The 12695-nt window shown below is 40.7% G+C and overlaps 1 protein-coding gene across 6 annotated transcripts in view; it reads right to left on the bottom strand.

Annotated features, from left to right (window-relative positions):
• Window positions 1-2: 2 nt before the first annotated feature.
• med12 (mediator complex subunit 12) overlaps window positions 3-12695 on the bottom strand; it is a 32619-nt gene continuing 19926 nt past the window's right edge. Inside the window, exons 29-42 of one of the 6 annotated variants that reach the window (XM_049745673.2) lie at window positions 12446-12607; window positions 12173-12374; window positions 11777-11886; window positions 11561-11696; window positions 9389-9538; window positions 8548-8913; window positions 8312-8447; window positions 3578-3834; window positions 3182-3256; window positions 2225-2454; window positions 1909-2146; window positions 1012-1326; window positions 464-545; window positions 3-385 (exon numbers count right to left, since the gene is read on the bottom strand). In XM_049745673.2, coding sequence (XP_049601630.1) covers window positions 348-385; window positions 464-545; window positions 1012-1326; window positions 1909-2146; window positions 2225-2454; window positions 3182-3256; window positions 3578-3834; window positions 8312-8447; window positions 8548-8913; window positions 9389-9538; window positions 11561-11696; window positions 11777-11886; window positions 12173-12374; window positions 12446-12607 — 2497 coding nt within the window. In that variant the 3' untranslated portion in view covers window positions 3-347. The remainder of the gene's footprint in view (window positions 386-463; window positions 546-1011; window positions 1327-1908; window positions 2147-2224; window positions 2455-3181; window positions 3257-3577; window positions 3835-8311; window positions 8448-8547; window positions 8914-9388; window positions 9539-11560; window positions 11697-11776; window positions 11887-12172; window positions 12375-12445; window positions 12608-12695) is intronic. The other 5 variants (XM_049745841.2, XM_049745760.2, XM_049746024.2 and 2 more) reach the window with 5 other exon arrangements.

The raw sequence follows: 12695 nt of genomic DNA, 5'->3' as shown, positions 1-12695 counted from the left end.
AGTCTTTTTTTGCTTTTGATTTTATCAAAATTTTCCATTTCACATTTCTTTTAACTTAAATACAGAATACAGGTAGCAAACAAGACATTACAAGACAAAAACTTGACATGATTTAATGAGAAATACAGAAAACTGAAAATGTACAAAGAAAAATAAAATACAGGAAAAATGCATTATTGTTGTCCTTTCAGTTTTTTTTTTTTACATGGCCTTTTCCATTTGTATCTTGGTCTCCATATTCCAACGGTGACAAAAGTGATGTAAAGACACTTTTCTGTTATTACCCTCGGACCTCCCACCAGAATTGTGCCACTACATAAACCATTCAGAGCTATGCGCTTTCATGGTCAGTAATATGAATTGGTGCTCTGTCCTGGCTGTGTATCTATTTAAAAAAAAAAAAAAAAGTTATACAGAACAAGTTTGAGAAGAGAGGCATCAAGCGAAAGGGATTGGAACTTACTTGAGAGTTGTTGTTGCAGTTGTCTGACCAGAGCGGCTGTCTGTTGCTGTTGCTGTGTCTGCTGCATGCCCTGACGCGGGAACTAAAACATGAATACGCATGTTATATGATATTGTTGTGTAAGAGCACCGGGTACAGCTTTAAATTCAATATCCTGTAAAATATGTTTCTTTAATGGGAAAGACTACAGATAAATAAAACCACACAAACAAGCAAACACATACTGTATACACAGTGTAGTAAAAACAGATTTGATTGAAATTGAGTTTTGATTAACCAAATCCAATCGCTGCATTTCAAAATATAAAGTCCTTAAATCGTACGGTGTTCCATGTCGAGATATGTATCGAACTGTCTTGTGAAAAAAATCACAGCAGATGTAATTCTATTAAAAAAAAGAAATTTAGAGTTTTTTTTTAATTTTATTTTCTAAATTGTGATACTTGGGCTTGCAGGGACTTTTTAATGTTACATATGTAGTTGTTTTTAAGTTACTCTATTAAACACCAACCCACACACAAACACATACACACTGTGTCGAGTCTTACTGTGCTGGGTCGTACCATGGGTTGCTGTGGAGGCAGTGGTTGCATGCCCAGACCCTGGTTCTGTTGCTGCCCTGGTGGAGGCACGCCTGACACCTGCTGCTGCTGTTGTTGCTGCTGCTGTTGTTGTTGTTGTTGTTGCTGTTGTTGTTGTTGTTGTTGTTGTTGCTGCTGCTGCTGCTGCTGCTGCTGAGGAACCTGCTGTTGAGGAGGGACTTGCTGTTGAGGAGGGACCTGCTGGGACTGGACTTGTTGCTGCTGTTGTTGTTGCTGTTGCTGCTGCTGTTGTTGTTGATGAACTTGTTGAGCCTGCTGCTGCTGTTTGGACATATTTACACACACCCTTATTACCTCTGCTCTATTGTGTTAATATATATATTTTTTGTTTAGAAAAATGTGTGGCATTCACTCAGTCAGCCTATTCTTAACAGTTTTCTGCATTTCTCCATAATAGATCCCTAGTTGAACTTGACATAAATAGTAAAACAATGGCAATATTGTTAATTTCTATAACAAGCCCTTGCTTTCCTTACAAAATATTGCAACAATAACAAAAATGACAAGAATTAAAAAAAAAAAAAAGGCTCTGGGTTTTTTTCCCAATCCAACCCAAAGTATTGTGAATAGGGTTCCTACTACTTAAGTCAAGTTAAAGTCAAGACTTTTAAATTCCATTTGAAAAATTTAAGACCAACTTCACAATGGTCTCAATGTTGTCCAAAGTTGACTTACTTTATCAAAATTACTTAATGTGCATCTGCGCTCACATGAACATTTCGTTAGGACTTTTGATAGACTGATGTAAAAAATCGTAATGCCATTTAAGACCTTTTTGGAGATTTTAAGACTTTTTAAGGATCCCCAGAACCCCGTGTGTTAAAGTTATTGTGAGCTACATACTCTGAGTGCTTGCTGTCTGAGGTACTGCTGCTGTTGTTGTTGTGCTGCTGCCTGTTGCTGTTGTTGCTGCTGCTGTTGTTGCTGTTGCTGCTGCTGCTGTTGTTGTTGTTGTTGCTGCTGCTGCTGCTGCTGTTCTGTCAGAATCTGATTGGGCCTCATGCCCGGAGGGCCACCCTGGCCTCCCATGTGACTGAGACCGTGCATGATGGGATTCTGTTGGATGGGCTGGTGGGCAAACCTGCTTGGCGGCACATTGATAAAATAAAGCGTGTATTCATCATGGCAGTTCACATAATAAACCGCAAGACAAACTGACCTCTGTGCGTTCTGCATGTTGTGTGCGTATCCCGGTGCTTGCTGGTGAACGTAACCACTGGGCCTTTGCTGCATTTGCCTTAGAGGATCCACCACGGCTGGGTTGGCTCCTGGGTGGGCGCCCTGGAAGTTCTGGTTGCCGAAAGAGGAGGGAACTATGGCACCACCTTGGGACGGGTGTGGCTGCATCCCCATGTGTGAGCCATATGACGTGTAGCCCTGAGATAAGTTCTGGGTAAACAGGAGACGGTGGATGAGCCGGGAAATCTGACCGTGACCAGTGTAGAACATTTTCTAAAATACAGTACAGTACTATAGTTCTGAAAGTAGTTGCCAAGGGTATATATTTATTCAACGACTGAAAGAGGCTTATATCTTGACAAATATATTTTTGTAGTCGTATCAAATCTTAGATCCCCCACCTTTAGAAAATACAGGTCCTGCTGCAAATAGCAAAATTTATGAGCAATTGGCTATATTAATAGTTTATTTAATGCACGAATATCCCAGAAATGATCCTCCCGAGACATCTTATTCACATTGTAACTCATTTTACAACATAACAATTTAAAGTTTTGCAAAACACCCCATCTGGCAAAAACATTCCCTTAACAAACCAGGCCCAACTTAGCTCCTCCACGATGCACAAAGTTTGACATAAGACTTATTTTAAAAGGCTGTTCACATGCTTTGGTTCTGCTATTCTGGTTAGCAACGGAGTTCAAATGTGCTGAGGAGTTAAACGATAGGATTTACAGATGAAAAAAAAATAATGAGGCGTTTACTTGAGGGCGGATTTAATTTGTCTTAAGTGGATGGAACTTAACTGGGCCACAGCATTTATTAGGGGGCCAGCCACTAGTTTTGGTAACGCAATGATGTATGCAATTAATTTGTGTGTTTTACAGTCCTAGCTGGCTAACACAATTAGAAGATAAGATATAGGAAATCAACTTACTTGAGATGGCTGCATTGAAGAATAAGGTTGGTTGGGTGCCATTTGTCTGATCTGTTGCCCTATCATGCTGTGATTCTGAAACAACAAATACAGCGTCAGTGTAAAATTAAAAGAAATTATCCTTGCGGTTTACAATTGAGGTCCTCAAACACCAGGGTGGTGATTTTATTCTGCAGTAAAAAAGCCACGTGAACCTTTTGCATTTTAATGACTTAGACCAATCACACACTTTATATACTATCTATTCTTGTCAAGCAGTTCTGCACTTGGACAGACGCAGTTGATTATCAATGATCACTTCACCAGTGTGTAAAGATCATTGAAGGGCTGATGAGAGCAACTAGGAGTCTTTGCTACTTCTACTTGATCTTAACTAGAGCATTGAATGAACTCTACCTGGTGAGGAGCAGTTTGACCTGTCAGTGGAGCCTGACTCACCAGTCTGACCTGCAGCTGGTGACGCAGCATCTGGTTCTGCTGCATGTTAGGCTGAGGCTTGTAGACCATTTGGTAAGGTTTCTCCATACCCATTATTCCTGGCATGTTGCCCTGCATTGTGGGCATCATGCCCGGGTAGCTGGGCCGCGTAGTCATCATTTTGTTCATTTGGGGATTGCGAGCAGGCCTGTAAGGAGGATCTAAACCAGGTCCCCCTGCGGGAGGAGAACCCACTTGAGAGTGCGAAACAGGACGATGGAGCAAGAATGATGTAAAGGTAGATACATGATGGTATTCCTCCACATATTAAAGCTATTCCCAAGTGTCTTCATAAAGGTCTTATGCCATATTGAAGTGATTGAGAATACAGCATATTTATCACTAGGGCTGGGTATTGCCAACAACATCACGAAGCAATGCGTATCACGCACGGAGGTCAAATTCCGCTGTGCATCACATGTATCATGATACACGGGCCTGATATCGTACATTACTTTCATCATGCTGAATGACATTTTTGTTAACTTCTCCTGTTAGCAGCACTTAGTGCCGTGCCTGGTCAAAATGTATGCATACTGCACAGCAGGGCGCAGCATTCAGAGAGGCACCAGGAAAGACTACCAAAACTACCAAGTCAGCATGACAGACAGATCATGCATAAGCGGAGACTCTGAAAGAACTTTGAGCGCAATGACACAACATGAAGTTACTGAATATTAGTTAAGAACTTATTTTTCTTCCATTTTGGGTGGTGAGTGATGAAGAGGACTCTCTCAATGGTTTAGCTACTGTAATAGCGCTTTTCGCTGAGAATAAAGAATATATTGAGTGATTGGCACCAATGAGAGGATATTAGGTGTGCCATAATTTGTACAGTGCCGTGAAAAAGTTTGTGAACCCTTAGGATTTTACAATATATTTGCACTTTTTTTAAAGAAATGACGGTGACAAGTTTACAAAAGTGTTACAGGATATTGACACAAGGCTAGTTAGCATTGACACAAATCTGCAAAACCCTGTTTTAACAGGAAGCATAAGAAAATAGCAAAAAAATCAAAACACAGGTGTGAATAAGTTTGTGAACCTTTCCACCTATAGAAGTTAAAACTGACTGTGTGACATGTCTTTCAATACTAGATGACTTCGGGTAATTTCATGTGACTTGACAGACCTTAAAGCCACACTTGTTGTATACGCACCTGAATGTACTTGTCATTTAGTAGAGCTATACCTGCGTGGACACAAACATTACAAATCTAGCAATGGGAAGATCTAAAGAGCTGTCTCCAGACCACAGAGGAGCAATAATTGCAGCTCACAAATCTGGAAAAGGTTACAAAACCATAGCCAAAGATCTGCAGCTACATGTTTCAACTGTAAGACAAGTGATTTACAAGTACCAAGAACATGGAGTAACTACTTCACTTCGAAGATCTGGTCGTCCAAGGAAGATAACAGGCAGAGCAGAAAGAGAGATGGTGAGAGAAGTCACTGATAACCCCAGACTTACCTCTAGAGACCTTCAGAAATCTCTCTCAAGCAAAGGAATTGAAGTTCATGACAGCACCATCAGAAAAAGACTGGCTCAGAATAACCTTCATGGAAGGGTAGCAAGGAAGAAGCCATTACTATCAAAAAAGAATATTGCAGCTCGGTTAAAATTTGCTCAAGAGCACATAGGAAAGCCTCAAGAATTTTGGAACAACATTTTATGGACTGATGAATCTAAAATAGAACTTTTTGGCCAAAATCAAAACAGATTTGTTTGGAGACGACCAAACACAGCTTATCAACAAAAGCACCTCATCCCTACTGTAAAACATGGAGGAGGACGAGTACTCGTATGGGGCTGCTTTGCAGCAGCAGGACCAGGGCAACTTACCATCATAGAAGGAATCATGAATTCCGAGGTTTACCAAAATATTCTGGAAGAAAACGTTAAACCGTCTGTAAAGAAGCTCAAGTTAGGAAGAAACTGGATGCTGCAACAGGACAATGATCCAAAGCATGCAAGTAAATCAACATCGGAATGGCTCAAAAAGAAAAAATTCAATGTTCTGGAGTGGCCCAGTCAAAGTCCAGACTTAAATCCGATAGAAATGTTGTGGTCGGACCTGAAAAAAGCAGTGCACCAAAGAAAACCATCAAACCTTGGACAACTGAAGCAGTTCTGCAGGGAGGAGTGGCCCAAAATCTCCCCAGCTCGATGTGAGAGACTCGTCAGTACTTACAAGAAAAGATTGCAAGAAGTCATTGCTGCTAAAGGAGGTGCAACAAGCTATTAACTCTGACTGTTGGCAAGGGTTCACAAACTTATTCACAACTGCGTTTTCATTATTTTGTTATTCTTGTGTGTTTATAGTTAAAATATACCGTAATTTCCGGACTATAAGTCGCGGTTTTTTTCATAGTTTGGGTGGGGGGGCGACTTATACTCAGGAGCGACTTATATATGTTTTTTTTCACAAATTTTTACTTGATCATTAAGACATCACTTACAAGTATAGTTGACCACTTCCCATGTTATTTTTAGTATAGTTGATCACTTCACATGCTTTTATTTCTTTATCTTGAACATATTCAAAACATAAAAAATAGAGAAAACGTCAAATAAAGCAATTAACACTTTAAAGCACCATATCCAAGTCCACTGTCTGCTGTATGTACACTTGCTCCATTTTTGCTCCTCTTATATTTATTATTATTATTTATTATTATTTGTTTATTTATCATTTATTCAATACTCTTATTTATTCATTGTTAGTGCCTTCTTGGTTTTTTTTTGTGATGCTTGTATGCATATGTGTACTATCTCACCGAGGGATAGTGGAAATGTAATTTCAATCTCTTTGTGTGTCTTAGTATATAAAAAAATATATCGACGATAAAGCAGACTTTGACTTTGATAAAACAACCAAAAAAAATTATATTTTCAGACGAAACTGGATGAGGGCGCTCTAAATTTTACCGTTGGCCGTGACTCATCAACTGGGTGGGCTTAAGAAAAATGGCACCAAAAAGAAACTCATATTTTGCAGGTTACAAACTTCAAGTTGTAAAATATGCAGCTGAAAACAGTAATCGAGCAGCAGAAAGAAAGTTTGGAGAACCGTGATGTACCAATGGATTACTATTTCAAGTGACGTCAGTAGCGCGGCGCGCCGGTTGTTTACATACAAACGTGCCCACACAAGGACTACCATCATTAGCGGTGACCATTTCTAAGTGACACGGAGGACAACGAGTTTGAAGGAATTAAGGATTTGGAGTGACATAGAAGGTTTGAAAAACTATTATGGCTTTTACGCACGCCCGGTCTCTACTGAGTCGGGGGCCGACGCTCGGCCGAGTGGCTGTCCGCGAACGGTGCGTGGGGCTCGGACATGGCCATTACGCACGCCCGGTCTGTCTGGAAGTCCACGCCGCCACACGCTTGGAAGTTTGTTTTGTTTAATAAAGAGCCGTTTACCAAACCTACGTCTATCCTTGTACTTTGTTAACGCTACAATATAGTTATATAGTAGATCTGTGGAATAAAGACGAGGCTGACGTCAGGGCGCACGCGCGGCGATGTTGACAAAGGACGAGGAATTTGATCGATGGATTTAATGGAATTAAAGTGCACGGATGGTTTGATAATATTATTGGCTTGTATTATAGTTATTTAAAATATAGTTTATCTATCGTTATATGAGCCTGTGGAATATTTTGAAGCGCAAGCGCCCTCAGCCGTGCGCACCCATTGTTGACAAAGAACGATCGATGGATTTAATGAATTGGAGTGACACTGATGGTTTTATAAACATGTTATTCATGTAATAGTTGTCCTTAATCACTCTATATGTTACGTCAGGCCCGTTCTCAGCTCTTTGTTTGTGTTTGTCATGTTAGCATACCTATCGTTTAGCCTGTTGTTGCTATTTAATGAATTGGAGTGACACCGATGGTTTTATAAACATGTTATTCATGTAATAGTTGTCCTTAATCACTCTATATGTTACGTCAGGCCCGTTCTCAGCTCTTTGTTTGAGTTTGTCACGTTAGCATACCTATCGTTTAGCCTGTTGTTGCTATTTAATGAATTGGAGTGACACTGATGGTTTTATAAACATGTTATTCATGTAATAGTTGTCCTTAATCACTCTATATGTTACGTCAGGCCCGTTCTCAGCTCTTTGTTTGTGTTTGTCACGTTAGCATACCTATCGTTTAGCCTGTTGTTGCTATCGTTTAGCCTGTTGTTGCTCGTTCATGACTGTTTTTGGTGTGGGATTTTGTCGAATAAATTGCCCCCAAAATGCGACTTATACTCCGGAGCGACTTATATATGTTTTTTTTCACTTTTTGGGGCATTTTATGGCTGGTGCGACTTATACTCCGGAGCGACTTATAGTCCGGAAAATACGGTAGTCCTATTAATTTGTATTCAGCCATAATGGCAATGTGTCACCATTCTGTAACACTATTGTGAACTTGTCTCCGTTATTTCTTTAAAAAAATGCAAATATATTGTAAAATCCTAAGGGTTCACAAACTTTTTCACGGCACTGTAAGTCTTTTTCTTATTCATAATTCACCTTTGAGTTTTTTAGTAGAAGAATGGCAGAGACTTTTCTTGAAGACATCTAGGACCAGTTTTAGAAAGTGAGCCATAATATGTCTCTTTTAAATATGCTGGTATTAAGTACTGACCAGGAGGTAAAGGCTGGTTCTGTGTGTACATGCCCATGCTCTGCTGGCCATAGGGCAACCTGCTGTAAGGATTCTGCATGAGCTCTGGTGGCATGTTTGTTCCGTAGCTCACACCAGGCGTACGGTTCACGTAATCCTTTAGAAAGTAAGAGTGAACAAGGTCAGTAGTCAAAGAAATACCGAGTATAACTTATTTTCTAAAACTATTGAAACAAAGCACAAGAAGATTTCCAAACCTCAGTTTTTGCCGACGGAGTCTTTTTTTTCTTGTTTGACTTTTTCTTGTTGGAATCAGAGGGCACGGAGGGCACGCTCTTCTCTGGCTTCACGGCCTCCAGCATCTTCTTCTCGGGCTCCTGCGAGATAGGTGTCAGCGGCTCCTCTTCTTCGGGCGGCAGTGGGAGCGGCTCCAGGTAGTAGCTGCGCGGCTTGGGCTTCAAGTGCGTATGGTAGAGTAGGAAGCGTTGCTGCTCCTCAAATTTGGTCACCTTGCGGTCCATGCGCACCGTACCGAACCAGCCCCATGAAAGAGGGGCTGAGTGTTTGAGGCCCTCGAAGACGTCCCAGGGGGAGATCTTCTGCTTGGTCGACACTTGAAGCCCCTGATGGAAATTATACATTTAGTCAGCATTGGGGCTGTTAGGTGGAATTGTGTATGCAAAATAGTTTGTTAAAATTGAAATAATTCACTCTAATTTGCAGTTAAATTATTTATAATCAGTTCAATAATGGCAAAATAAGTATTTGATGATATTTAAAATAACGTATGTAGAATAATATAACTATTTAATTTTTTGTCAATGGATTAATGAATTGAAAAAAATCCACATGTATATGTAAACCTGATGATTTTTTATTATTTCATTAGTTACAATAACTTGGACAACAAATGACTTAGTGAGATGCTTTTTTCATGGAAAAAAAAAAAAAAGCTAAATTAATGCTACAGATATTACAGGACTCTTGATAACAAACACTGTGGGCTGTATACCATGTAGCCAGGTGGTCATAGTTTGCTCTTCCCTGATTTAAAACAACAGCTTGGTGATTGATACCCGTCACTCTACAACAGCTTACCTCTTTCTCAAAACCAGCTATCTTGTTCCCCTTGGTGTCGATCAGTGAACCCTGAGGTTCACACGTGATGACATCACGTGTTTGCTTAGGTAGTGGCAGCAGCTGGCGAACCTTCTCCAAGCTTTCCGACTGCCGATCCCCAAGCTCCTTCTGCAGACGCATGAAAATTTTTAGAAATATGTTAATCTTGAATGGTGAAGATGCCTTTGTACACTGAAGAACTGACACTGAGTTTTTGCAGACACGGCAAATATTGCAGCAATTACATGAATAAAAAAACTACACAATGCACAAGCTCAATATATCACACCAGGCATCGTCCTATTGATATACAGTGGCGCCTTGGTTTTCGAACGTCCCGGTTCTCGAACAAATCGGTATTCAAATAAAAAAATTCGAGATCTTTTGCTTCGGATGTCGGATGAAATTTCGGTTGTTGAACCTTGCGAGATGAGCCGAGAGGATCCGCATGCCAACTGACTCCGTTCGTTATTACATTCTCGTTACTCTGAGGATTGCATCAACTCTAATCATGCCTCCAAAGGAAGCAAGTGGGAGCAGTAAAGCCATCCTAAAACAAAAAGACGCTCTTAAAGCTATGTGACAGTGAGCGCCCGGCGTGCTGCGGCTGCGCGATCGAACAAAATTAAGCTCCCAGCGCACTGAGGTCCACTTAAATTTTGAAAAGTACATCAGGACATTAAAAATATTTTCTAAATTTCAGCGACGGCTCTGTCACAATAATGCAACCAGCGCGGTGTAGTTGCACGGTCGGCGACGCGCTACGGTTGCGCGTTCGGCGATGCGCTGCAGTTGCGCGATCGGTCAAAATTAAGCTCCCTGCGCACTGAGGTGCACTTAAATTTTGGAAAGTACATCAGAACTTTAAAAATATTTTCTAAATTTCAGCGACGGCTCTGTCACAATAATGCGACCAGCCCGGTGCAGTTGCGCGTTCGGCGGTGCGCTGCAGTTGCGCGATCGGACAAAATTAAGCTCCCTGCGCACTGAGGTCCACTTAAATTTTGGAAAGTACATCAGGACTTTCAAACTATTTTCTAAATTTCAGTGACGGGTCTGTTACAATAATGCGACCTGCGCGGTGCAGTTGCGCGGTCGGCAACACGCTACCGTTGCATGTTCGGTGGTGCGCTGCAGTTGCGCGATCGGACAAAAAATGCGCAAATGAAAAAATGCTGAAAAAAGGTGTTTTTTGCAGGGAACGGATTTTTTTTTTCTCCATTATTTGTAATGGGAAAACATGATTCGGAATTCGAACGATTCACTTCTCGAAAAGCCTTCTGGAACGGATTGTGGTCGAAAACCGAGGCTCCACTGTATTTTTGTGCATGTATCATAGAGGTTGTTCAATTCATAAATTTGTTTACAATAACAGTTATTAACTGTTTTCATACCAAATGGCATAAGCTAAAGCTATTAAACCGGTGACCAATTTTAAAGTGATTCTTTATGTTAAATCACACAAGAAACTGGTTCATTGCTTATGATTTTGAGTAAAACATTTTAAAGGATCCTCTTAACTTGTAGTGTGAACATTTTAACCAAATATACATTAAGATGTGGTATAATTAAGATAATTTTGGACATGCTGAAAAAATGTAAAACGAGAAGAAATAATCATTTTTTAAAATTAAAATATAACTTGTGACTTAAATATGTCATTATTTGTTGTACAACTTTTACACTTAAGACTTTTGGCACTTTTCTGCCATTCCAGGCCAACTAAACATTCTGTAACTCCAAATTTGAATATTCAGAAGTCAGAAAAGTGTAGCCTCAGAAATATACCATGCCTCCTTTGATGCAGTCATGTTATGGTTACACTGACTAGTGGGTGAAGTGGAATTTGTATGGCCATGGGCTTCCAATTTAAAACAGATCATATTAACAGTTTCATCTTTCTGTTCCCAGCAAGATAATGCTGTAAGTATCATCAGAGCTTACAACAGATGTTTCCGCTTTAAGTTTCAGGAATTTTAGTGCTTTAGTGTTTAACTAAATTATTCTAGTCTTGCATCGCAAACACCACTTCGGGAGTTCCTGGATAGATCATCAATATGCTGTACAAATACCAATAGTAATACAAATTACTCCAAGAACTAAAATGTGACTATCGTTCCAGCTGGAGCAAGAACGAAGTGTTGTTCTTACCCTGAGCTTCTTGACTAGATTCATGTAGGCCCTCTTATTCTCCTCCATGCTGCCCTGAGAGATGCTGGACATGTCTGCAGCCAACGTGCCATTAATCAGTACGCTCAGCATGTCCAGCACGGTTGTGAAGAGCTCACTGTTGGACAGAATTAGAAACTTTGAGACCATGTTACGCATCCACACGATTGACGGTGGTGAAAAAGTGGCTTGGCTCACTTATTGGACTGCATGTCAACCGTTCCGCTGCTGATGATGTCGAGTAGGAGGACGGCCCACTCGGTGGTCTGCTGGGTGCTGCGTTGTACCGTGTCGAACATGCCGCCCACCTTGTTAGTGGCGGGCAAATGTACAGTTAACGTTCATGTACGATTTATAAAATGGCAGCAACAACTGACTCTGCTCTAGCCATATTTTCCCACAGACAGATGGATTTGTTTTTACTGACAGTCATTTAATGAAAAATAAATCAAGCTACAAAGTGCAAATCCAGTATGCTATATACGTAGACATTTTAAGCATTGAATCAATTAAATAAACATGAAATTGTGTATCTATAAAGGTGCCCAATTTGATTTTTAATCCAGATTTTTTTTTTTATAAAAGTTTCCTTACAAGATTGAGCCGCAGTTTCAGGGCCTCGTGCATCATTTGCTTGGCCTTGCAGTCGTCCTGATATTGGTCCTCTCTCCAGTTAGTGACAATCTGCTGAACTTGGCTGTAGAGGGAGGTGAGAAGACCCTCCCGCTGTTCATCCTGACCTTTCAGGCAGGTCAACACCAAAGACAGGAATGGCTGCTGGCTTAGCAGGGACATACTGAGAAATGGAAGGGGGGGGTTGACAAGCATCATACAGGGATCCAGTGATGAAAAATAATTGTCAGTTACCTTTTCTGCTTCTGGCGATCCCTCTCCTTCCGTGAGGACGAACCAAGGTGCTGTCCTTTCTCCAGCTCTTCTCCGGCTGCCTTCAGAACATGTCCCTGAACTGAAGTGGGAAGCTTGGCTATCAACGGAGCCACCAGCCACACACCTGACCGTTCGGACGAACTGAAACAGACAGCACAAAATAATGTCATCTCTAAGGAAGAAGAAAAAAAACATTCAATTTTTTTTATTTTAAGGCCTTATCGCCCAG

This window comes from Syngnathus scovelli, chromosome 1 (assembly GCF_024217435.2).
Source record: "Syngnathus scovelli strain Florida chromosome 1, RoL_Ssco_1.2, whole genome shotgun sequence".
NCBI lineage: Eukaryota > Metazoa > Chordata > Actinopteri > Syngnathiformes > Syngnathidae > Syngnathus > Syngnathus scovelli.
Note: the sequence above shows the minus strand (reverse complement) of the source record. Positions and strands in the feature narration are given on the sequence as shown.